The following is a 26,670-nucleotide window of genomic DNA, read 5'->3' on the forward strand; positions in this document are numbered from 1 at the left end:
ATGATTTGCCAAATAATGACATTTTTTCTTTTACAATTTTTTTAAAGCCATATTCGTTTTGCTCCAGAGAGCATGGTAGACTATTTGCTGATACAATGGGATGGTCTATGTAATCCAAGGACTTCTGGGAGTTACGAGTCTACCGCCGTATCAAGCAAGAGATCGTAGGATTTTGAATAAGGTTCATATCCGTATTGCATTAGAGAATCTATAAGAGATTTAACTTAGGGACCATCCATAAACCACGTGGACACTTTAGGGGGGGGGGGGTATGGCGATTGTCCACGCTCCATAAAAAAAGTTTTTTTAATATGGACAATTGTCCACGAGGGGGGGGGGGGGGGGTTGGGATTTCCAAAAAAAAATGTCCACGTGGTTTGTGGATGGTCCCTTAAGGATTTTTTTTGTTGAGTTCACGCTCACAACTTCTGTTTTGCCAGGTTCGGTGATTTGGTGGTAGGCGTAATCTTTCTCTGGCCTGGGTTTAATCCTAGTCGACCCTGCATTTGATGCTCTTCTATTAAGTCCCCACGAATCTTGGATTGCAATTCCGTATAAAAACCTAAGTTGAGGCCAAACATTAGGACATCGTTTACTATCATGAGGAAATTTTCTTCGTAAATCTACCGCGGGTTCACCCGTCCGTCAAGTCACTGCTGTACGACGGAGAAAGGCGAACGGAATGAAGTGTTGATAGGCGGCAACCAGCGATCGAATCCAAGTCGTGACTTGGGGCAGCGCCATTTTGCTTTTCCCAGCGTGCTTGCTTCTTGTTCATTTTCTTCTTTTCCGACATTTTACTGTACAATAATATTGAAACCGAAGCAGAGAGCAAGCGAGGTTAAAAATACACTTCCATCAGCATCAAACGACGACGACGACGTTGATTACGGGATTGGATCGAAGCAGCAAACAACGTGGCCGGTACGTGATGAACGCACATGCGTCGTCGTACAGCTTCGCTCGATGTGTAGAATCAGAACAAAGTAGAACAATTCCGAGTCCAGCTCAGCTCACCGGTTTATGTATACAGACATTTTACTGAACTGCTGGACTGTTTCAGGCCGCACACTCAAATCACTCAACGTTGCTCTCGACTACTCCTAGAGTTAGTTGTGGCGCACAGAGTTTGTATGTTTTCGTTCGCTTTCCATGTTCCGCCCTGTTCAAGTCCGATTGCCGTGCGACTACGACGTCCGAAGTCCTCTAACAGCAACTTACGCGAACAACAACTCACTATCGCGAGAACCGGTGAGTCTACACGGGCTTGCGCGCTCAACACGGCGGTGTTGATCAGTCCGGAATTGAACAATCACTGAACGGCTGGAAGCGGTCGAGTGTCCGCCGTGCCTAGTTTTTTTTTCTTTCTGCATACCCCCGGAGTCTAGCTGATTACAAATTTCTGCCGGTTTTTATCAAAAAACGGTTTGCGGCGAAGAAAACGTGTTTCCTTTTATCTTTACGTTACTACACTGATAATAAGCGTCGCGCGCGCGTTCAAGTTCTCGGTGAGAAGTGTGCAGGGAGGCCGTCGTATAGATCTGTGTGTGGTGAGGAACGCAACCAGGAGTTCTACAGGGCGGTTGAGCTGATAAATTTTATCGCCTCCAACGTCAGCAGCAGCTGTAGCAGGTCTGTGACGTGACGTGACGTGAGCCGGGTGACAGCAACCTGGTACGAATCTTGATAACGTGACCGCCACGTGCTCTGTGACGTGACCATGTCTACGAAGGACTATTTCGGTAAGTTTGCAAGCCGCGATCGATTCTTCGATTACCGGCGGGGTTGACCCCGGTACAACGGGGTGTTTACAGATTCCGTTATCATGTGACGAAACCCCGTTCGCCGATTGTATTATCTGTCGGGCGTTATGATAACAAGGCGAGGGCAGGGACCAGTTTCAAGCGATAGTGGCCGCCGCCGCCGCTGGGGGCTCTCCCCGACGGGGTGATAACGGGATATCAGCAATCGGTCTGACGACGCGTCGGGCAACCCCAAACACTCCCGGTGAACGCTATCGAGCTCCTTATCTGCCGTTTTACGGTGGCGGCGACGACGACAACGTCTACGGCCAGGGAAAGTGTACTGTACACATAACCGTCTTATCGTTGAACGTGAGATTACCCGATGCAGCAGCATTCAGGCAGGTTCAGTCGTGAGAACGTCCTTGCTAGGAATTTCATCTGGTGATATGGGGTAGTGGTTATCTGCACGTGGGTTAACTATCGCATCGGCATAGTTTCATATCTAATTGGGTGAAACAGGTGCCGTGGTACTGTTTGGGTTGGGCCTTTAAAGTTGTTCAAGCAGATAAGATTGTCTTTGTTTTAAAAATGCGTTTCGAAGGCTGTTTTTGAAAATATTGGAATCAACATTCCTAGACCAAATCTTTTCAATTTCAAAGTTGAGCCAGAGAGAAGGGAAATACTCAATACTCTTTGGTTGAGCTACGTTTTGGCAAAAAGGATCTCTCGAGAAATTGATATATTTTAATCTCTTGGTTTTGTTTCAACCCTTTTTTTATTTTCGAAATTGTCTTATGGAGAATTTAAAAAATCTGGACAAAAATTAATATTTAAATTATTTTTTTAGATTAAAAATAATTTCTCAAAAAAGCAGCTGTGAAAAAATATTGTTCAAATTCTGTGGAAATTTCCTTAACTTAATTTTCTTTCTGGAACTTTGAAAATCGGGCTATATTTTTTTTAAATACAGCCCCACAATCAATTCTAATCGATGAAAATAAATTTCTCTAAGTGTCACCTAATTAGGTAGTAATTTTCAACTGACGGTATTTAAGAAACTATTGGTCCGATTTTCAATGTTAAACAATGAAACTTTTCTGATCTTTTCAATAAACGTATTTAATTTTTTTTTATAAAAAAAAATAAAATAAGGAAAATTTATAAGTAACGCTTGATTTTAAAATTTTGAAATAATTGTTATTTCACAAAAGTTTCAAATATTTAACATTGAAAATCGGACCAATAGTTTCCGAGATATAGTCTGTTAAAACATTACAGGCTAAATCGATTACACTTGCCCGATTTTCAAAGTTTCAGAGAGAAAAATAAAGGAAGTTTTCTCAGCTTTTCAAAATATTTTTTCAGGGTTGCTTTTTTTCAAGAATTATGTTTAACCCTGAAAAAACCTTTTAAAAATTGGAAATATAAAATGAATTGATTACATTACTATATTAAACAAATTGTAAAGTACTTTTCGATAGTAAATTCAATTTTGCTTTCAAAAATATATAATAATTTTTGATAAGATTTTGTTCAGGCTATCGATATTAACCAGAATATTTCTTAAACCAGATTTTGCACTTTTTTGCATTTTAAATCTAAAACTATGCGCAAGCCACCAAATCAATCAAAAAGAATTTCATACATTTTCATACCCATTTGGCATGACCAAAGCTGTACGGGGACATGTATGCACAAAAAAACTTATGATGCCAAATTACTTCCTTTGACATAGAGAATGCATGCAAAAGGTTCGTCCAAATCAGAAAATGAAAAATTTAAAAATCGAGAAAATAATTGCGAACAACCCCCGGTAGTTGGTCACTTTTTCGTTTGACACTTTTTTAATTTGTACCCCGTTGGTTGGTCAAAGTCAAACTAAAAAGTGACTAACTGTTACTTTGTACACGGCGCTCACTCACACTTTCAAAACAAACTTTTGGTAGTGTGTGTGAAATCCGTGTAAAATGGGTGTCAAACTAAAAAGTGACCCCGTTCGTTTGACAACAGTTGTTGTCAAACCATCGGGTTTTAAGTGTAGTTTATCCTATTCCAGTTCCCGAATGAGTTAAAAAACTAACTTAATCCACCTATGTGGTTGAAGCCTTCCTCACTCATTAGTAAGTCATTAGTCATTAGTGAGTCATTACCATCAATGGCTGTACACAAATTTCATCTATTTTTTAGATATGGATTAAAAAGAACATAAATATCACTTAAGTGGCCATATCTCTAGACAGGGTTGCCAGATCTTCAAAGTTTTGGACTCGTTGGAAAGGTCTTTTGATAACCTAACCAAAAATGGGTCGGATGGTGGATCCGGACATAGTTTACATACATTTAAGTGAGATCCGGCTTCCAAAAAGTACATAAATATCACTTAAGTGGCCATATCTCGAGACAGGGTTGCCAGATCTACAATTTTTTGGACTCGTTGGAAAGGTCTTTTGATAACCCAACCAACGATGGGTTGGATGGTGGATCCGAACATAGTTTACATACATTTAAGTGAGATCCGACATCCAAAAAGTACATTAATATCACTTAAGTCGGGATATCTCGAGACAGGGTTGCCAGATCTTCAATGTTTTGAACTCGTTGGAAAGGTCTTTTGATAATCTAACCAACGATGGGTTGGATGATGGACCTGGACATAGTTTACATACATTTATGTGAGATCCGGCTTTCAAAAAGTACATCAATATCACTTAAGTGGGCATATCTCGAGACAGGGTTGCCAGATCTTCAATGTTTTATGCTCGTTAGAAAGATCTTCTGATAACCTAACCAACGATGGGTTGGATGGTGGATCCGGACGTAGTTTACATACATTTAAGTGAGATCCGGCATCAAAAAAGTACATAAATATCACTTAAGTGGACATATCTCGAGACAGGGTTGCCAGATCTTCAATGTTTTGGACTCGTTGGAAAGGTCTTTTTATAACCTAACCAACGATGGGTCGGATGGTGGATCCGGACATAGTTTACATACATTTAAGTGAGATCCGGCTTCCAAAAAGTACATCAATATCACTTAAGTGGGCATATCTCGAGACAGGGTTGCCAGATCTTCAATGTTTTGGACTCGTTGGAAAGGTCTTTTTATAATCTAATCAACGATGGGTCGGATGGTGGATCCGGACATAGTTTACATACATTTAAGTGAGATCCGGCTTCCAAAAAGTACATCAATATCACTTAAGTGGCCATATCTCGAGACAGGGTTGCCAGATCTTCAATGTTTTGAACTCGTTGGAAAGGTCTTTTGATAATCTAACCAACGATGGGTTGGATGATGGACCTGGACATAGTTTACATACATTTATGTGAGATCCGGCTTTCAAAAAGTACATCAATATCACTTAAGTGGGCATATCTCGAGACAGGGTTGCCAGATCTTCAATGTTTGGGACTCGTTGGAAAGGTCTTTTGATAACCTAACCAACGATGGGTTGGATGATGGACCTGGACATAGTTTACATACATTTATGTGAGATCCGGCTTTCAAAAAGTACATCAATATCACTTAAGTGGGCATATCTCGAGACAGGGTTGCCAGATCTTCAATGTTTGGGACTCGTTGGAAAGGTCTTTTGATAACCTAACCAAGAATGGGTCGGATGGTGGATCCGGACATAGTTTACATACATTTAAGTGAGATCCGGCATCCAAAAAGTACATAAATATCACTTAAGTGGACATATCTCGAGACAGGGTTGCCAGATCTTCAATGTTTTGGACTCGTTGGAAAGTTCTTTTTATAATCTAACCAACGATGGGTCGGATGATGGACCTGGACATAGTTTACATACATTTAAGTGAGATCCGGCTTCCAAAAAGTACATCAATATCACTTAAGTGGGCATATCTCGAGACAGGGTTGCCAGATCTTCAATGTTTTATGCTCGTTGGAAAGGTCTTTTGATAACCTAACCAACGATGGGTTGGATGATGGACCCGTTTACATACATTTAAGTGAGATCCGGATATATGTGAAAACACATTTTTATACATAACTTTTGAACTACTTATCGAAACTTCAATCTGTATAAAACTCGATCTATGGGACCCTAAACTAAGTCGAATGCAACAGGTTCGGGTCAAATCGGTTCAGCCAGTGCCGAGAAACATGAGCTAGTTTGTTGGTCACATACATACATACACACACACATACACACAGACATTTGTTCAGTTTTCGATTCTGAGTCGATAGGTATACATGAAGGTGGGTCTACGACGTTTTTATGCAAAGTTCATTTTTAGAGCAGGATTATAGCCTTACCTCAATGAGGAAGGCAAAAATACTTAAATTCGTTACAATACAATTCAATAACAAAGGCAAACTACGTCCAAAAGAAATTCAAATAGAAAACAGCAATAAACTGGGCATCGGTGTAACAAATTGAAATGAAACCCCAACTAAACTGCCGTAACTGCGCCGTTTTGCTGTTCTATATGCCCGGTCATACACAAACTGTCGTCGTAGAAGTACCTAGAAACTCTATAATGTCGTTCGATCTGCTGGTGAGCCCGAGGCGAAAACGTTCTGTATGATGGCAAACTGGCCGATTCGTAAACTTTGGCGGACACGGTTGATGTAACATTTAGTGCAATACTCCGTTGGACGAAAGGCAACACGTGGCCGTTAGACCGTTCAATGCTGAGGGGTGCATGGTGACGGAGGACGAGCAGGACTCCAGCTGGGAATATGCATTGTTTTGAGGGCAAGTCACTCTATAGAAATTGTTTTTTTAAGTGCGTTACCCGTGACTTGCGAGTGAGTTGAAAGAGCCATGAACTTGGTAAGAGCTGTATTCATAGATAAACTGCTTTAAAGTTTTGTTTTAATAGACGAATTAAGTTTATTTATAATGTGTTGTTCAAAATTCAATTCAATATAAGCTTATTTTGAATTTTTCTAAGGATATTAAATACTGACAACACTGTTCAACGTAACATTAATAATAAACCTGTTACCCGCTGAAATTATGGGAAAGTACATTTTGTATCAGACATAGAGCATGCTGATACAGCTTAAACCAGTCTCGGATATTAGGAAGTGATAGCTCTCGTGGCAGCAGGCTTGGCCGAATGGTAAAGCTGCCCGGCGGTTGGACTCGCAATTCAAAGGTCGTCAGTTCGAACCCTGGAGTAGAAGGTTCCTTGGAGTAAAAATAGGTTTGGGTGCTCTCTCCATTCAAGCCTTCGGACTTCTAGGTTCGAGCAGAAACTTGCAATAGAGATCACAAGACCACAAAAACCCGGGGGTCGTGAAAGTGGATGGTTTGATTCAGCTCTCGTGATGCTTCCAACGAGCCATTCCAGCAAAGCAGAGAACCTGGTGGCCGATCCTGGACCACCAATCCTTAGGTGCTGTTAACGGTTTGAGTAGCATTTTTAAAATAAATTAGTTATTTTGGTATAATTTTACTCGAATCTATCTTTAGTTGGTATAACCCAAATTGAACATAAATTAGATCAATGTTTGATTTGATTTTATTTAACAACAAATCGAAACTAACAAAAAACTGCCGACAAAGTGCATCGAAATTGAATACCAGTTTCAAGAGTGCCCCTCAAGTATTTGTTTCTCGAGTTCCAAGTGGTCGGACCTTTTCCTTTTGTGTTTTGTATGATGCAGAAATAGATACACGAGCCTTGTCAAAATATTTTCCCAAATGCATTTTTTTGTCTGTTTTTCCAGTGCATTGGGACCCTCACTCAGGGGTCGCGTGGCTTATGCGTCTTGTGTCCACTCCACTGTTTGTTCTTTCTTTGTGCGATCGTTTTTTTTTCGTTCTCTTCTTGGGTCAAAACCGGAAATCTGGTAAAACAAAAGTATTTCAATTATGTGAGTTATGCGTCCACTTCCTGAATGTACGGAAAGTGCTTTCGTTTTATTGCACTTTTTTTGGTTGGAAACAACTAGAGTTGTGGAGTTTGAAATATTTGCACAATTTATGGTAATATTTACTGAATTCCTGGCTATTATTTGCTTAGGATTTGAGCACTGTTTGTTGAATCTTTGGGACACATTTGGTCAGTATGTCAACAGTTTAAGGATTCCAAAATTTCCCAAAAACCACGCAAAGAAAACACCCATAAAAGGTGATCAGTTCACACCTTTACCATAATTTACTGTGGCCCACAAGTGACGGTGATCGTCATCTGGCAGAGGAGTTCACGCGTTGGGCACGTTAAAAAATATTATGACACTTGTTTTACGGCACCAAATTTTTCTCCGGACTGTGAACCGAGTAAAGGCAGGTCATAAAAACAATCTTAAATCCCAATACTAGCGCCATAAATTAGAGCAAACGATACGCGAACCTGAACACATCGGTTCACATGTGGCCACTTGAAACGTGCTATCGATTTCAAGGATGACAACCATTAAAGATAAGGACCTCTTGACTGTATGACACATTACTACTGATATTATAGTTGTAATGATGATTTTATGACGATTTAGAACATTAAATCCTTCAGGAAAGTAACTTTGCATAGTTTTTATGTGTTAAAACTTTCTTGAAAAAGACAGTCCACCAAAAATGTATGTATGTAATTCAAGCATAAAATGATCCACTTTGTCTAACCCATAAATCTTTCAGCTTCACCTTAAAAATATACGTACACGGAAAACACTTGTTGCACGCTCAGTTTGGTTTCAGATTTTTTATGCATTTCTTCAACTGAGTCCAACAACATCCACAAAAAAAACGTGTGCTTACATTTTTCCTGGACCAGAGCGCGCTCTGTTTGCTGTGTTTACGCGGGGTCATAAACTAGGGATTCTCAACGAGCAGGAAATTCGAGCCGTCCGTTTCATTCCGGGTCGAGCAAAACAGAACAAGAACACACACACACAAAAAAAAAGTCCTGGAAAATCCCAACCCGTGATGATACGGGAGAAAGTGTGAGAACGCTACTACAACGCTGTCAAATAATTTGTGGAATAATTAGGACCCGCCAGGGATTTGAGCTCTGATTAATTGCACTTGCTTTTTTAACCGAGAGCTTCGAGAATCCCCAGAAGGATTAAACACGGTTCGGATGGGCCTCATTTGCTCGGATGACAAATCGGGCTTAATCTTGGGTGTAATTGTGGTTGCGAGTGAACAAACTTTGACGAGGTACTGGAGATAATTTGTTCAGTTTTTAAAGTTGTGCTGCTGTTTAATTTGATTGAATTTGATTTTTGTTAATTTCAAGCCTATTTTTTTAATTTTTAAACAAAAGTGCAAACATATTTGGAACAGTTTACAGTTCCATTGACACTTGTTCACGCTTTTTGGAATTGATTAGACTCCGTGTAGGAGACGGTGATTTGAGCAGATTGCAGACTGTATTTTGCCATGTCATGTGATGATTGTCTAATTTGCCTAGGAATTGTTATTTGGGAATAGAACCAATCCCACCTGAACCAGATTATCACCACCATGATAGCGAAAAAGGCTTTGGAAGACGGGAAGTGTTGATGTTCCACTTGTTTGAGGGGAAAAGGGAAAATCTCCACGGTTTCCCATATAAAACGCTCAACCAAACCAAAAATCAAAAAATCAAACCATCCACATTAACGACCCCCGGGTCTTCTGTGGTCTCTATTGCAAGTTTCTGCTCGAACCTAGGAGTCCGAAGGCTTGAATGGGGAGAGCACCCAAACCCAAAAAATGTTATAAAATATGACATTTTCTGCAGCAAATCGACTGTTTTGAGATATATTTTTCCTTTGGGTGTATTTTTACTCCAAGAAACCTTCCACCCCAGTGTTTGAACTGACGATCTTTGGATTGCGAGTCCAACCGCCGCCAGCGATTCCACCGGAGTAGGCTTGGTTTGGTGTGTTGTTTGTACTTATGGTATGGAGACGACTCCTACACCCAAAGGAAAAATATATCTCAAAATCTGCAACAGTCGATTTGCTGCAGAAAATGTCATATTTTATAACATTTTTTGCAGCAAGCCCCTAGATCATTTTTGCCCGCGTGTAAACATTTCAGCGATCTGCAGTTCTCACCAACACTTATAACACTGGCCCGTCCCCGAGCAACACTCCAAAAAGAAGCATATGTTGGTGCTCTTTCACTCACTTTTCATCAAGCGTCCATGGCGCGGTGGTAGCGTGTCGGAGCAATAACCAAGAAGTTGGTAGTTCAATCCTCGTTCTGATAAGGGTTTTTTTTTGTGAAATACAACCAAAAAGCCGTCGATAATGTCGATAATTGTCGGTAACGGGCAAAAATGTCATACGCAAAAAATGCATGAGGACAGTTTTCATGCATCAAATCATGCGACCGTCGTTTGGGTGTACACCTGGAATGACTTAACGGCCTAACAACCAAGGCCGGGACCGACATTTTACTTCCTCATCCGATGGAAGGTTGCAGCAGATGGGAATAGAACCCAGAATCATCCGCTTACAAAGCGGACAACGTAACCATTCGGCCACGCACTGCCAAACCACAATCCCCAAATACGTTTCCCTTTGAGTTTGATTATTTTTGGGAAGGTAGATGGTCCAGGATATGCTCTAGGCCAATGAATTTCAAAAAAATATAGAAAATCGATAATTTACCATACTTACTACAGTCATCCCTCATATTCGGAACAGTTTACAGATCGGCCAATGTTCAAAAAATCATAGAAAATCGATTATTGAACTTAATTATTCGCTTTTACCTTCATTTGAAAGCTTTTCTTGCGATCTTTCGAATGCTGTATCGAACAAATGCGAATTTTAACTTTTATATCAAGTTTTTGAAGAAAAACTTTGACCCTTGAAATTCACAAATTCGGAACACTTTTTTCTTACGGATGTAAACAAACTTTGGATCTCTCCAGGAGTACAGAGTACATATTTTTAACAAAATAATGACTTTGCACTCTGAAACCAATAAAACTCATGCTTAGTAATGCTTTATGAATGGTCTGATAACTTTTTTGTGAAAATATCAGTTAAATTCAGGTGTTTCACAATTGTGGGAGACACAATAACATCCCACAATCATGGAACAGGCAATTTGGAGGCAGTGTTTTGGTGCTCTGGATAAAATAGTCTTGAAATGCAGTTTTTGTTTGAAAAGTATTAGGGTAGGGTAGTCATCAATGAGACACTTTTGGTTTTCAACTTTCAACGATTTTTCTAATTTTTTCATCAGCATGTTTTAATGAGCTTTTAGTTGCATTATCATTCTTTGAATGTGTTCTAACATTGACAAAAATATGAGATCGATCCGACATCTACAGCCAGAGTTATTCAACTGTCTCATTGTAGACGCACTTGGCAGGAACAATGAGACAGGTGGGGAACAATGAGACACTCTACGAAAATCAACATTTTTCTAGCAAAACATCATGTTTTTGTATTGTTCCATTGCAGGTGACTTGCCTTGAACATTTTAGAGCAATTTTGCCAACATGAAACTTTTAATAACAAAAGTTACACTAAAAAGTATTTCAATTTTGTAAAATCCATATATTAATACCAAATAACTTTGTATTTTTGGTTTAATGAAGTTTAAACTCTATAAATATGCCAAAAATCACTTTTAATTCATGTTTTTAAAGATTTCCATCGATTTTGAAAAGTTTATTGAAGAAAAATCAAAGTGTCTCATTGTTACCCATGGGCTGAAATGAGTGGGGAACAATGAGACAGCCCTGGATTCTGAGTTTATTCTAAATTTTGGCCAAATCTAATGAAAGGACATTGTAGCCCAACTTAATCCCTATGGAACGTCGAAAGAAATTTGAAGAAATATTAGTTTTGGTGTAAATGGCAGCCTACGAGCGAAAAAGTAATTTTTGTCCATAATTTACTTTTACACCCCAGAATCAAACATTTATGAATAACTTTTCAAGGGAGCGTCCATAATCAAAGCCACTAATATGGCAGACGTGTATCTAGTAGACACACCTTTCCCCCAAATATGAGCCTGATTGGTTGAAACTACGACTTGTGAGAGCCATTTTATCATTGTTCCCCGTGTCTCATTGATGACTACTCTACCCTACTTTTACTAGTGAAATAGCAAGAGAATGTCCAAATAAAGGTCCTAAAAATAGTAGGGTCAAGAGAAAAGCTGTATTTGGCATGCTATTAACAAATTATCAAAAAAGTGTTCCGAATTTGTGGGTGTTCCGAATATGTGGGATGACTGTACAAAGTTTTTTTTGTTCTAAAAATTATGTTATACATTTTTACAGTTGTCAAATTAATCTTGGAGTGCTGCAATAAAAAAATATTTTTGAAATGCTGAGAAAAATCACTAAATTTCACTTTATGAACTTTGTTGATTCGACCCTTAGTTGCTGAGATATTGCAATGCAAAGATTTAGAAACAGGAAAATTCTGGAGTTTTTTTTTGAAAAGGTCCAATAAACCAAATTTTCAGTTTGAAAAACTGAAAATTTGGTTTGTTGGACCTTTAAAAAAAAACTCCAGAATTGATGTTTTCTAAGTCTCACCCAAGCAACCCATCATTTTCTAATGTCGATATCTCAGCAACTAATGGTCCGATTCAGGGTTACCATTTCAAAATTTGAAAAATCTGGCAAAGAATCTTTTAAAAATCTGGAAAAATCTGGCAGACGAAAATCTAACTAATCTGAATGGTAAAAAAAAGAGAGGATATAAATTAATTTTAAAAATGTTTAGAGTTCAGATGGTTTAACTGACTATATGGCCTTAAAAATGTTGAATTTGTATTTTATTTAAGAATAATACATTCTATTCTCAATTGTATTCGTTCATTATAATCGAAAGATTGTTCAAAATGGGCATAAATAAAAAATCTGGCAAAATCTGTCAATATCTGGCACAATCTTTATCCTGGCAGACACTTGAAAAATCTGGCATTCCCAGATTTATCTGGCAACCTGGCAACCTGGCAACCGTGGTCCGAAACAATATTTAAAAAAAATCAAAACTAACATTTTAAAAGGGCGTAGTATTGAATGTTTGGCCTTTTGAAATGTTAGTCTTGATTAAAAAAAACGAAAATATTGTTTTCAAAAAGATCGGAAAATTTCACGCATGTTTCATAATTCAACATTGAAAGTGGGACCATTAGTTGATATTAGAGCGTCCAATTTCCCGTCCCGGGAAAAAAATTCCCGGGAATTCCCGGGATTTCCCGGAAAAAAATATTTCCCGTTTCCCGGGAAATTTGTAAATTTCCCGGGAATTCCCGAAATACAAGCAGTAGTTTACATTTTCCTACCTTTTTGGCACCAATGTTTTGAAATTAAACAAAAAATAATAATTGGAGACCTGATTTGATTTTATTTATTTCCATCTACTGTTCATATTGAACTAATCAGCTTGTCTGTAAATTTCATGTCAAGGTTTAATTCAGATAATATTTATTTCTGAAGCATTCATCACTAGGAATATTGTTTGCTTTTATGTTGGACCACAAAACTTACGTTGTTATGGAATGAATATAAACTATTTTATTTTTGACAACCTTTTTTAATGTTTTTTTTTTGTAATATCTTTTGAAAATAAGATATTTACATCTTCTGACCAAGATCAACATTGAGATTTGCTTGACTTTTTTTTACCTTGAACAAAAACGAAACGAAACTATTGGCACTACGCCCCCCGGGGCATGGCCTTCCTCTAACGTGGGATTTCTGCTCCAGCGCCTCTGACGAGACAGGAGAAACCGGGACCGACGTTTTACTTCACCATCCGATAGAAGCTCAGTGGATAAGGCGGGAATCGAACCCGCGTCTCATAGCATCATCGGGATCGGCAGCCGAAGCCGCTACCCCTGCGCCACGAGACCCACCTTGAACATGTTGAATGGAAATTGAACTGATATAATAAAATTTAAAAAAAAAGTTTGTGTGAGAAGAATTCGTTTCTAAGTATTCAAGAAATTGCAGATTGAAGTTATAAATTTATGAAGCACGTGAGCTACCAAGGGCGTAAGAGGGTTATATATGAAAAAATATCGTTGAATTTCAATCACTTTTAAATACTCAAAATTATTTTAATCTAATTAATTTATTAGACTGAATACCATATAACTAAAATCATATCATAAAACCATGAAAAACCTTTAAAAACAACTTCGTATCATATGAAATTTACTAAAGAATGGAACTATATTTCAAAAACTCGCTCCAAATATTTGAAAACTTTGAGTTGTGATTTCATGAAAAAGTGTTTCAAGTTAAAAAGCGATAGGAATCAGATTTTTAAGGTAAATTCAAAGATTATTTATCTATTCACAACTTGAATTTGTTGGTTTTTTTTAACAAGAGACAAATTTTAAAGCAATTTTATGGTTGTGGAGCATAGATTTTCACTATCCAAACACTTTGATTTAACCCTTTCAGGCCTGAATTTTTCTGAGCTGTGTTAATCTACAATTTTGGTACCAGTAGTTCATTTTTTCCATGAGTAAACAGAAACAGGCAAAAAAAAGTTACATTTCATTATTGGACGTTCTGGGTCCTCCAAAGTGTCCTGGAATATAGATCTTGGAGTCTACCGCCGTAACAACACGATTCTACCAAGTTTCCGATTATGGTTCATATTCAGTGATGTCCCTGGGACCCTTTGGCAACACTATGAGCTATGTGGATCACTTTTGGGATGATCTGGGTCCTCCAAAGTGTCTTGGAATACAGATCTTGGAGTCTACCGCCGTAACAACACGATTCTACCAAGTTTCCAATCATGGTTCATATTCAGTGATGTCCCTGGGACCCTTTGGCAACACTATGAGCTATGTGGATCACTTTTGGGATGTTCTGGGTCCTCCAAAGTGTCCTAGAATACAGATCATGGAGTCTACCGCCGTAACAACACGATTCTACCAAGTTTCCGATCATGGTTCATATTCAGTGATGTCCCTGGGACCCTTTGGCAACACTATGAGCTATGTGGATCACTTTTGGGATGATCTGGGCCCTCCAAAGTGTCCTGGAATACAGATCTTGGAGTCTACCGCCGTAACAACACGATTCTACCAAGTTTTCGATCATGGTTCATATTCAGTGATGTCCCTGGGACCCTTTGGCAACACTATGAGCTATGTGGATCACTTTTGGGATGATCTGGGTCCTCCAAAGTGTCCTGGAATACAGATCTTGGAGTCTACCGCCGTAACAACACGATTCTACCAAGTTTCCGATCATGGTTCATATTCAGTGATGTCCCTGGGACCCTTTGGCAACACTATGAGCTATGTGGATCACTTTTGGGATGTTCTGGGTCCTCCAAAATGTCCTGGAATACAGATCTTGGAGTCTACCGCCGTAACAACACGATTCTACCAAGTTTCCGATCATGGTTCATATTCAGTGATGTCCCTGGGACCCTTTGGCAACACCATGAGCTATGTGGATCACTTTTGGGATGTTCTGGGTCCTCCAAAGTGTCTTGGAATACAGATCTTGGAGTCTACCGCCGTAACAACACGATTCTACCAAGTTTCCGATCATGGTTCATATTCAGTGATGTCCCTGGGACCCTTTGGCAACACTATGAGCTATGTGGATCACTTTTGGGATGTTCTGGGTCCTCCAAAGTGTCCTAGAATACAGAACATGGAGTCTACCGCCGTAACAACACGATTCTACCAAGTTTCCGATCATGGTTCATATTCAGTGATGTCCCTGGGACCCTTTGGCAACACTATGAGCTATGTGGATCACTTTTGGGATGATCTGGGCCCTCCAAAGTGTCCTGGAATACAGATCTTGGAGTCTACCGCCGTAACAACACGATTCTACCAAGTTTTCGATCATGGTTCATATTCAGTGATGTCCCTGGGACCCGTTGGCAACACTATGAGCTATGTGGATCACTTTTGGGATGTTCTGGGTCCTCCAAAGTGTCCTGGAATACAGATCTTGGAGTCTACCGCCGTAACAACACGATTCTACCAAGTTTCCGATCATGGTTCATATTCAGTGATGTCCCTGGGACCCTTTGGCAACACTATGAGCTATGTGGATCACTTTTGGGATGTTCTGGGTCCTCCAAAGTGTCCTGGAATACAGATCTTGGAGTCTACCGCCGTAACAACACGATTCTACCAAGTTTCCGATCATGGTTCATATTCAGTGATGTCCCTGGGACCCTTTGGCAACACCATGAGCTATGTGGATCACTTTTGGGATGTTCTGGGTCCTCCAAAGTGTCCTAGAATACAGATCTTGGAGTCTACCGCCGTAACAACACGATTCTACCAAGTTTCCAATTATGGTTCATATTCAGTGATGTCCCTGGGACCCTTTGGCAACACTATGAGCTATGTGGATCACTTTTGGGATGATCTGGGCCCTCCAAAGTGTCCTGGAATACAGATCTTGGAGTCTACCGCCGTAACAACACGATTTTACCAAGTTTCCGATTATGGTTCATAACCATGATCGGAAACTTGGTACAATCGTGTTGTTACGGAGGTATACTCCAAGATCTGTATTCCAGGACACTTTGGAGGACCCAGAACATCCCAAAAATGATCCACATAGCTCATAGTGTTTCCAACGGGTCCCAGGGACATCACTGAATATGAACCTAATCGAAACTTGGTAGAATCTTGTTGTTACGGCGGTAGACTCCAAGATCTGTATTCCAGGACACTTTGGAGGACCCAGATCATCCCAAAAGTGATCCACATAGCTCAGAAGGTTGCCAAAAGGTTCCAGGGACATCACTGAATATGAACCATAATCGGAAACTTGGTAGAATCGTGTTGTTACGGCGGTAGACTCCAAGATCTGTATTCCTGGACACTTTGGATGACCCAGGACATCCCAAAAGTGATCCACATAGCTCATAGTGTTGCCAAAGGGTCCCAGGGACATCACTGAATATGAACCATGATCGGAAACTTGGTAGAATCGTGTTGTTACGGCGGTAGACTCCAAGATCTGTATTCTAGGACACTTTGGAGGACTCAGATCATCCCAAAAGTGATCCACATAGCTCATAGTGTTTCCAATGGGTCCCAGGGACATCACTGAATATGAACCATAATTGGAAACTTGGTAGAATCGTGTTGTTACGGCGGTAGACTCCAAGATCTGTATTCCAGGACACTTTGGAGGACCCAGAACATCCCAAAAGTGATCCACATAGCTCATGGTGTTGCCAAAGGGTCCCAGGGACATCACTGAATATGAACCATGATCGGAAACTTGGTAGAATCGTGTTGTTACGGCGGTAGACTCCAAGATCTGTATTCTAGGACACTTTGGAGGACCCAGAACATCCCAAAAGTGATCCACATAGCTCATAGTGTTGCCAAAGGGTCCCAGGGACATCACTGAATATGAACCATGATCGGAAACTTGGTAGAATCGTGTTGTTACGGCGGTAGACTCCAAGATCTGTATTCCAGGACACTTTGGAGGACCCAGAACATCCCAAAAGTGATCCAAATAGCTCATAGTGTTGCCAAAGGGTCCCAGGGACATCACTGAATATGAACTATAATCGGAAACTTGGTAGAATCGTGTTGTTACGGCGGTAGACTCCAAGATCTGTATTTCAGGACACTTTGGAGGACCCAGATCATCCCAAAAGTGACCCACATAGCTCAGAGGGTTGCCAAAGGGTCCCAGGGACATCACTGAATATGATCCATAATCGGAAACTTGGTAGAATCGTGTTGTTACGGCGGTAGACTCCAAGATCTGTATTCCAGGACACTTTGGAGGACCTAGATCATCCCAAAAGAGATCCAAAGGGATCGAAGTGGTCCCAAATGGTCGTGAGGATGTGACTGGTAATAACTAAACTTCATTTGCTTTGAAAAATCGTTGTAAACCTGAATTATCTTCAACATTTTCTGAAGTTTCCAAATTTCAGGTTTTCAGGATGTTCTAGGTCGTCAAAATGGCCATTAACAACCACTCAAACATTTTTTCCTAGGTAGAGAAACTCATAAATTACAACTTTGCTGAACAATGTTATATGTTTTGAGCATTGTGTGATTTTATACAACCGAATTTCGGTATGGGTCATATATGACCCATCAGGCCTGAAAGGGTTAAATAAATCCTTCTCAACAAAAATACTAATAATATTTTCTATCATTTGGGACGATTTGAAAGATTTAATAATTAGAAAGTTTATATATTTTCTCAAAGTTGCATGATTTTTAACAAGCAGTCAAGCCATTAATTGATCCTCACACTCATTTTGACCATTAAAGTTGCTGTTCTATACAATTTCTTTGCAAAAGATTAATCAGAAACCGGATTAGAATAATTTTCGTTAAATTTCAAATTTCCCGGGAATTCCCGGGATTTCCCGGGAAATTTGTTGAAAATTTCTCGTTTCCCGGGAATTTTGTAACCCCGGGAAATTGGACGCTCTAGGATATCGATATTAGAAAATGCTGGGTTGTTGGGTGAGACTTAGAAAACGTCAATTTATAAATATTAAATTTAGAATTTTTGAAATGGCTAAAAATGAAGTTGATTTTTTTTCAATACTTTTTTTTATCAGTTTGATTCAAAAATGTGTAACTCGGCCAAAGAGGGCATTTAATGTCCCCTAATACATATCATAAAAAAATAAAAACGGTGTTTTTTGCAAAGCAAGTTTTAGTGACAAAAAAAAATTAATAAAAAAATTAGCGTGCATAATTTTTTTTCAGTGTAGTCCTTATCCACACCTACTTTGGCGAAGACACCAAATCGATCAAGAAATTCCTTCAAAAGATACAGGTTTTTGAATTTTCATAAATCATTTTTATATAAGCAGCTGCCAAATTTGTATGGTCAAACTAATGATGCAAAATTGCTTCTTTGGGCATACCAAAGGCACCAAAAAAGTTTCAGCTGAATTAAAAAATATAAAAAATAAAATTGAATAAAAAAGATCGATTTCGTAGAGAATTGCTCGGCAGCCAAGATGGCAGGATTTGTTCTAGGAAAGCATTTTTTTCACCAAAGTATTCTAAAGATCACAAGATCAAATTCCTATCGTTTGACCTATGAGAATATGGGTGTTGGAAACTGTTGCAAAAAGATATTAAGGTTTTAAAAAAATCCATTTTTGACAGTAATTTGCAAAAGCTAAGAGAAAAAGTCAAACCAATCCTAGATGTCTATGGTACATTTTAAAGTGCTTCAAAAGACCTTTCGAATGCATCTAAGAGAGTTGGAATTGATGAAGTTTTACGGAAATGCGAGCAATTTTAAGATTTTTTATGTTTTTTCAACCTCAAACTTCAAAGCCCGTTTTACCCCACTTCCCTTTGTCGTAGAGGGCTATTTGGCATGAGTTCATCTCATGTATAGACAAATAAACGCTGAAAGTTTCATCCAAATCGGAGCACCTCGATACGACCTCTAGAACAAACCGAGCAATATTTACTGCCTCTTAAGTTTGGAAGTGAAAATTAAAGAGATTCGACCCCAAACTTGACCCACTTTTTCATCGCTCAGATTCATCAATCTACCAAAAAACTTTTCCAAAACATTCTTCAAAATTTAATGCTCGATTATCTTCAATGTTTTTCAAATGCTAGTAGTTTAAGCCTTGTAGTACTGGCTGTATTATACCCTTCGAGTGGTCAGCGGATTTGCATATCCTTAACTCATTCCACAATATCCTGGCTTATGTCTTGCCAAAAACTAACCGACCCTCGATGATGTGTCGCCAGAGGATCAACTTGAATGCATAATTCATTATTGTGACTTTTGGGCAGAGAACCGCATAATCGCGTGCTTGACGCCCACCGAATGCTGTTTTGGAAACGTAGCTTACGCTTGTTATCTGCCCTGTATACAGATGTATCCTTCAAGCTACCAATCTCTCTCTCTTCACTGTGGAGTTAGATTACGAGCTCTGCTGGATGTCCAGCCCAGCCAGCATGACGTGCGCCCGTAAAGTTTGGCGATACCGCAGAAGAGTTGCCAGGCGCATGTGCCAATCCGTCAACGGACTTTTGCCAGATGCCAACACGAAATTCGGCGCAGACGTCTCTCATTGGGATTCGGATTGTTTCTGGGCGTTGGCCATCGGGACGGCCTTCCACATTAATTCCATTTGTTCGTTCCGTTCCGTCCCAGTGTTGGGCCTCACTATCAGCAGGATATTTATAAGTCTGACCGCGCGTACTCGGTGCCATTCCGGAGAAAGGGGCGCATGTGCGCCTAGATTTCATCAGGCAAAATGTATGTACGCCCCTTTTGGAGATGACGTCGGAATGTTACTGCCAGAGAAAGAATTTCTAGCTGTTTATCACAATCTTTGCACAACAGAGTTCCGTTATCGGAGCTGAGTTTGCTTGGCATGAGTAATTGTTTGCGCTGTAAGGGCTTGAACAAAACATTCACAGCATCACTGGACCTCAGGGTAGGGTGTGTGGCAGCAAGCCTTGAAGAGATAAGGAGATGAGTCATGTTGGGTTTGGCAGGATTAGGTGAAGAGCAATAAAACAATTTTGCTAACCACAGGTGCCAATTATGCGAAAAAAATAGATGTGGATGAACTTTCATGTCTTTAACAATGAGTCACACACAGTAAGAATTAAGATTTGGCAAAACAAAAGCAAAGTATATTTTTAATTTCGTGTTTATCACATTAACATCTTATGAACATGAATGAAAAAGTGTTTTAAATTGCATTCAAAATGCAAAAACTTTTAAAAATGTTTGTATACCAGCCTTAGTTTGGTAAATAAAAAGCCCACCTGACCCCTTAGTTTGATAAACTCTTACAAAAAAACGACTAACCCTGCTTCAATAGAGTTGCTGGTTGGTGGATGTACTCATAATCCAATGGTCTTTAGTTCATATCCCGTGGTGGGAAGGAATTACGGGCAGATAGCGGTTTTCTGTGTCCTCCTTTCAAGCCTTCGGGCGCCTAGATTACCCAAAGAGATCGCCAAGATCAAGAGTGCCAAAAGTGATTGTTTTTGTTTTCACGTATATGAGCAATTCTCTAAGATTTCGGTCATTCGATTTTTTTTTGTATTTTTTAATCCGCCTGAATCTTTGTTGGTGCCTCTGGTATGCCCAAAGAAGCCATTTTGCATAATTAGTTTGTCCATATAATTTTCCATACAAATTTGGCAGCTGTCCATACAAAAATGATATGTGAAACTTCAAAAATCTGTTTCTTTTGAAAGAATTTTTTGATCGATTTGGTGTCTTCGGCAAAGTTGTAGGTTTGGATATGGACCGCACTGAAAAAAAATGATACACGGTAAAAAATTGGTTATTTTTTTGTTACTAAAACTTAATTTGCAAAAAAACACTATTTTTATTTAATTTTTTTATATGTTTTAGAGGACATCCAATGCCAATTTTTCAGGAATTTCCAGAATGGGCAAAAAATCTTTGGGACCATCCATAAACCACGTGGACACTTTAGGGAGGGGGGGGGGGGGGGTATGGCAATTGTCCACGCGACAAAAAGTGAAATTAAAAATCAAAATTTTATTACCGTGTATCATTTTTTTCAGTGTAGTCCATATTCATACCTACAACTTTGCCGAAGACACTAAATCGATCAAAAAATTCGTTCAAAAGATACAGATTTTTGAATTTTCACATATCATTTTTGTATTGATAGCTGCCAAATTTGTATGGAAAATTATATGAACGAACTAATGATGCAAAATGGCTTCTTTTGGCATACCGAAGGTACCAAAAAAGTTTCAGCCGGATTAAAAAATACAAAAATTAAAATTAATGAAAAAATACCGATTCCGTAGAGAACTGCTCAAATGAAAAATAACCTTATTTATCGAAATCTTACATAAAATTATCTCAGAAAATTTAAAAAAAACTTAATCTTTAATCTTATACTTAATCTATGCAATTGATACATCAAAACCTATGTGATTTTTTCTAATCTTGAGTTGACTTAAAAAGTCCCCTGAATTGTTAGCATTAATGAAATTGCTAACAATTCAGGGGACTATTTTGTTGCTAAACTAAATAAAGGAAAGGTAATTGAAAAACATTCCAAATTAGTGTTTTCAAGAATTTTCAATATATAGATTATTTTGCTGTTTTTTATACAAAAATCGTTTGTGTTTTCTGCTAACAAAAAAAAAATACACACACACACACATGCGCAAGATTTAAAACCGGGCTTCGCGTTGCCCACGTGGTATGTCTTGAGAGTCTTCACTTCAAATTTCACCAAATCTCGAGATATTTTAGCACTTGTTTCAGTGTTACAAAAAACACTCAGAAAGATTGACAGTTTGCTTTGCACATGGCAACATGTTTAGCTTGAATCGCCTGTTACTTACTTTAATCATGAAATATCTTTATGAAACTTACAGGAGCGATTGGAAATTATCTTTATACTGGATTTAAAAAAAAATCCGTTGTATGAAATTGGAAAAGATTTATCAATTGCTAATCCAAAGATGAGCGATCATCCAAATTATTAAAATCTGGTTTCATAGAAGTTCATAAATATTACTTTTGTGGTCATAGTATGAGACAGGGTTGCCAGATCTTATTTTTTTGACTCGTCAGGAAGGTCGTTTGATTACCTATCTAACAACGGGTCGTCTTGTGCATCATTCATGATAGAGTTAGAGTGATCAGATTTCAGAGTTTATGAGCAGAATCACAGATTGTTTTTTTTATGAAAATGAAGTCTGGAACCTATATTTAATATATCATAGGTTGATAGACAAACTTATGATGTATCAAATATTGAAAAAAAAATGTAATTCTGCTTCAAAATGTTTTTTAAATTTTACGAATTTGTTTTATGCTAGAGTTACGGATACCAGATCCTTGGTGTTCATGGCTTACTGGAAAAGTCTTTTGATATCACAATCTGTATTAGGTTTCGGGCCCTGTTTTCATAACCATTTCTTAGATCCGGCATCAAAATCTGGAAACTTTGAGCTTAACGATCACACTTTTTAATATATAGTGAACTACACCCAAAATTCAGAGTCGAGATAATCGTTCTCTCAAAATTTATTGAGGGCTCAGTGCCAAAATCGATAGAATAATGGTACCAACTCACACCATCATAACAAATGAGTTCATTCGTTAGTTGAATCAATAAATCTCCAACAAGTGTCATACATCGACTTCTGACTTCTCCTTGGTCACCAAGCTGTGGTGGCCGAGGCAGCTAAGTCATTGGATTGGTTTGTCAAAGGTCTCTGGTTCGATTCCCGTTGTCGACACTTTTGGTTTTTTGTTTGACGGATGAACTTTTTTTGCAAATGAACCTCGAGAGAATAGTTCTATCGCCCATCTCGAGCTGTGTTCTCTGCGTCCGTGAATGCTACCACTATTCTCTCGACTCGAGACCATCATTATCTCGGACTAGCGCTGCCAGTTTTGGGTGTATGTATCGGTTCTTTGGGACCATTCATAAACCATGCAATCATCCCCTCCAGTTTCTTCCACATGGTTTAGGGATGATCCCTTCAAGCCCTTTATTAGCGCATTTTGAGGCGGAGACATTTGGATAATCGAACTATGACTAATCGGAACTGTTTAGAAATGGTCAAAATGAAATAGTATTGACACAAAATCGGCAAAATGCATTTAAATTAAATGTTGAACAATTTAATTACAATAAGAATGATAAAAAGGATTTGGATCTGTATTTTTATGTCATTCTCAATATAGAACAATGTTTTTATTTTTTTTTATTTTATGAAACTTAGAAAAATACAACTCTTTCCTCCATTGCTATTGCTACCTGTTCCTCCAATCACTGCCATTCTTCGCACTCATGGCCGCCAATTATGCTGTGCTGTACCTACCTGCCTCTTGTTCACCATCATGTCCGATCCGATCTTCAATCAATTTTATATGAAAACCATCGCGCAGAAGCAGAACCAGACAACTTCCCCCTCTCACACTCTTGCGTTTTCTCGCTACTCTCTCTCTCTGAACACTGTTGCTTCACCTCCTGCTTCGTTCGCACTCATTCAGACACACAGCCAGAAGGGGCGGAGCTTCGACATCAAAAGCAAAAAGGGGAAAAATTCAAGCGACGACTACCTACTGAACTGAACGAGCATGAGCGTAACTCGCATGAACAGGAACTCTCCGCTCGGTTCAGCACAGTGAGTGAAGAAAGTGCTTCTTCAGCACGAATGAATCATAAAGAAAGTAAACGGGTGAGTCACTGCTGCAGCGGTCGCTTCTTTCTTTATGATCCTCGTAAAACCCCTTTTTGTTTGAGGTGAATTCACTTCTGTGGGGGTTCATGCTTGGTTGCTGAAGGTTCACCAAGGACTGATCATCGCATTATGTTGTTGTTTTGTCCGTATAACGATCACGAGTACATAGAACGTCTCGATCGCGTTGCGTCCTGCTCTGGCCGCAAGATTCTTGTTGGTTTTCTCTCCTTCCGTCCGTTCTCGGCTCAGTTCTGCTGAGTTGTTACTCTTTCTTTGCTATAGTTTCTTATGTTTCGCCTTGTTTGTGTGTGCTTATGTTTCAGACGGGACCAACGATACGACGACGTACGATGTGGCCGTGGCTGCGTTCAAGTTACCAGTTGTTGTGTCACCACAAGCCAGTACACAACATAACATCGATAACGGCGGCAGTAGCAGCAGCTCGACTAAGCAGACCCGGCAGCAGCAGCAGATTATTGATCAGTGCGCGTCGATCGATAGCGGTGAACAACCGGGAGCGAACTGCAAGGAAGTTAGTGAAAGTGAAAACACCACCTCTAGTAAACATTCCGATAACGGTGAGGTAGCAGTGAGTAGTGGCGGCGAAGGAGATAAGCCCGAGCCGTTATCAGGTCAACTCGCGAACGGTGAAGGTGTAGGTGGTAGTAGTGCGAATAGTACGGGTGATTCTATGATTTACTCAACGATACGAAGCAGCGAGGAGCACGTAAACACCCCTTCGGTGATTACATCCAGTTCTAAGCAGTTGCAAGAGCTCAAGTACGAATCGCTGGGTCACGGGTTGAACTCGTCCCCGCCGCGGTACTCCACGCTACAATCGGTTATCAGTCCCGGCTTGGTGCATCAACAGGTGCCGTACTTTGGCTATCCCGGGCAGGAGTCCGCCGCGTTCAACAGTTGGCCCTATGATCTTTCCTACAAGGCAGCTGATCTCGGACGGCACCACCACGACCATCACTCGGAGAGTGACGAGCGCAGCTTAAGCCATCACAATCACCAACACCAAAGAGACACCGGCTACCACGACAGCCATCATTCGCACAATCCGCACATACCGCAGCAGCACCATCATTCGAATTTGAGCTTAAATCTTAATCCAATTAGTAGCGAATCGTCCGCCATGAGGAGCAGTCTGCTGGCGTTGTGCCCGACTTATCCCGGGGGACTTGCTCAGCACGTTGGGGACGATTTGCACCACCAGGCCGGTGGCCATCCCCACCAGCACAGTTCGGCCATCGACGAGGTGATCGCCGACACACTCAAGGATGAGAACTGCTCGATCGTCGATCACTATCTAGGACTCAGTGGATCCGCAACCCCCAACGGAACCATGGTCGGCCACCACGCAGATCTGTCCGAGGACTCGCCGCAGCATCACCACCACCACCACGACCTGCACGACCTGAAAGATTACGGCGCCGGCCTTTACCACAACAACAACGACAAAAGTGTCATCAACTTCAACCATCACCACCAGCAACAGCAGCAGCAGCAACATCAGCATCAACACCATCAACATCACAACGGCAACAGCAGCGGGGGCGAGTCCCGCAGCCCCTCGGGCTACTCTCACGAGGAGCTGGAGACCGGCCTGACGAACTTTACTCAGCTGATCAACGTGTCGCGCGGCAGTGACACCGGCTCGCAGACCGTTTCCAGCATGTACCAGTCGTCGTCGCCGGTGCACGACCACGGGACGACCGCCCTGATGCAGCACGGGACCAGCATCTACGATGCCCTGCACGCTGGTGCCATTCCCAGCAGGTGAGTTACTACTCTTTTTTTTTGTTTCGCTGGTGTGTAACACAATACCGGGGGGCTGTTCGATTTTTATGACCGTAGTTAATGACGGAAACCGTGAGACGGCGGATCAAGTTCTACGCTTTGAAGAATGAAATTTGTCATCACGTTTCGTTGTTCTTTGATTTTTTTTTGCTTTGGGTTTTGTGTGAACGTTAATTGCTATCGAAATGTACGTGACGCGTTGTAAATGTTGGGTAAATTGTTTGCGAAATTGGTCAGCTCTGTACCCGGTGCCAAGTTGGCACGAATAGCTTTTATCGAGCAGGAATGTTACAGTCCTTTAGAGGAGAGAATAGTAGGTACAGATTCTTTTTGCCTTTCTTACTAATTTTGTGTACATATTTCGTTGATTGTTTGATTTTTTTGGCACGATCTTATTTTTGTAAAACTAGGAAGATTGGGTGAATAATTCTCAGTTACTCTTTCCAAAGGTCATATGTGCATAAGAAACCCATGGCGCATTGGTTGTTTTGAAGAAGTAAGCTAGAATTCTCATCAGAAATTGTGTTTTACTTTTATTATTTGTTTTATTTCTGAGAAACTGCAAATTGAATGGAATTAGGACCAAATCCTTAACCTGCCAAACATATTTTATAGATTTATTCCACGTTACTTTTAAACTGTCTTTTACTTGGCATTACTTTATCCCCCTTCAAACAAAAACCAATTCTCATACAACGTTGTTGAATATTAGTTGATCCGACACCGGCTCGAACAGCGAAAGACTATTGTGGAAGTAAAAAAAAAACGTTTGTTGATACAGTTTACTCTCTGGCTGTCGATCTTCTCGATTTCAATATTGTTCCAGCTTTCAATACATTGTTCAGTCCCTTCAAATAGATTGCTTTGATTTTTCGTTCTATAATTTGATAACTCCCACTGTCGACGGTCCCTTCAATATCGACAACGAGGAAGCCCACTGTATATTCATCATTAATATGTAGAATCAAAGCTAGGACAGATTGATCGGTCAAAATATTTTTCTGCATAAATGATTAAAAG

General features: G+C 39.9%; 2 protein-coding genes across 11 annotated transcripts in view; one reads left to right on the top strand and one right to left on the bottom strand.

Annotated features, from left to right (window-relative positions):
* LOC6040165 (thialysine N-epsilon-acetyltransferase) overlaps nt 1-26,670 on the bottom strand; it is a 62,341-nt gene that overhangs the window by 8,190 nt on the left and 27,481 nt on the right. The window contains exon 1 of one of the 8 annotated variants that reach the window (XM_038266058.1): nt 23,482-23,603. The exons of 1 other annotated variant lie outside the window; for it this stretch is intronic. In XM_038266058.1, coding sequence (XP_038121986.1) covers nt 23,482-23,502 — 21 coding nt within the window. In that variant the 5' untranslated portion in view covers nt 23,503-23,603. Of the gene's footprint in view, nt 1-423; nt 563-627; nt 1,202-1,221; nt 1,299-23,481; nt 23,604-26,670 lie in introns of those variants that run through there. 6 more of the 8 variants (XM_038266064.1, XM_038266063.1, XM_038266062.1 and 3 more) reach the window with 6 other exon arrangements.
* The window catches only part of LOC6040162 (box A-binding factor), a 44,490-nt gene continuing 19,525 nt past the window's right edge, over nt 1,706-26,670 (top strand). For all 3 annotated transcript variants that reach the window (XM_038266048.1, XM_038266049.1, XM_038266050.1), the window contains exons 1-2: nt 1,706-1,742; nt 24,168-25,629. In XM_038266048.1, coding sequence (XP_038121976.1) covers nt 1,721-1,742; nt 24,168-25,629 — 1,484 coding nt within the window. In that variant the 5' untranslated portion in view covers nt 1,706-1,720. The remainder of the gene's footprint in view (nt 1,743-24,167; nt 25,630-26,670) is intronic.

Source organism: Culex quinquefasciatus, chromosome 3 (assembly GCF_015732765.1).
Source record: "Culex quinquefasciatus strain JHB chromosome 3, VPISU_Cqui_1.0_pri_paternal, whole genome shotgun sequence".
NCBI classification, from domain to species: domain Eukaryota; kingdom Metazoa; phylum Arthropoda; class Insecta; order Diptera; family Culicidae; genus Culex; species Culex quinquefasciatus.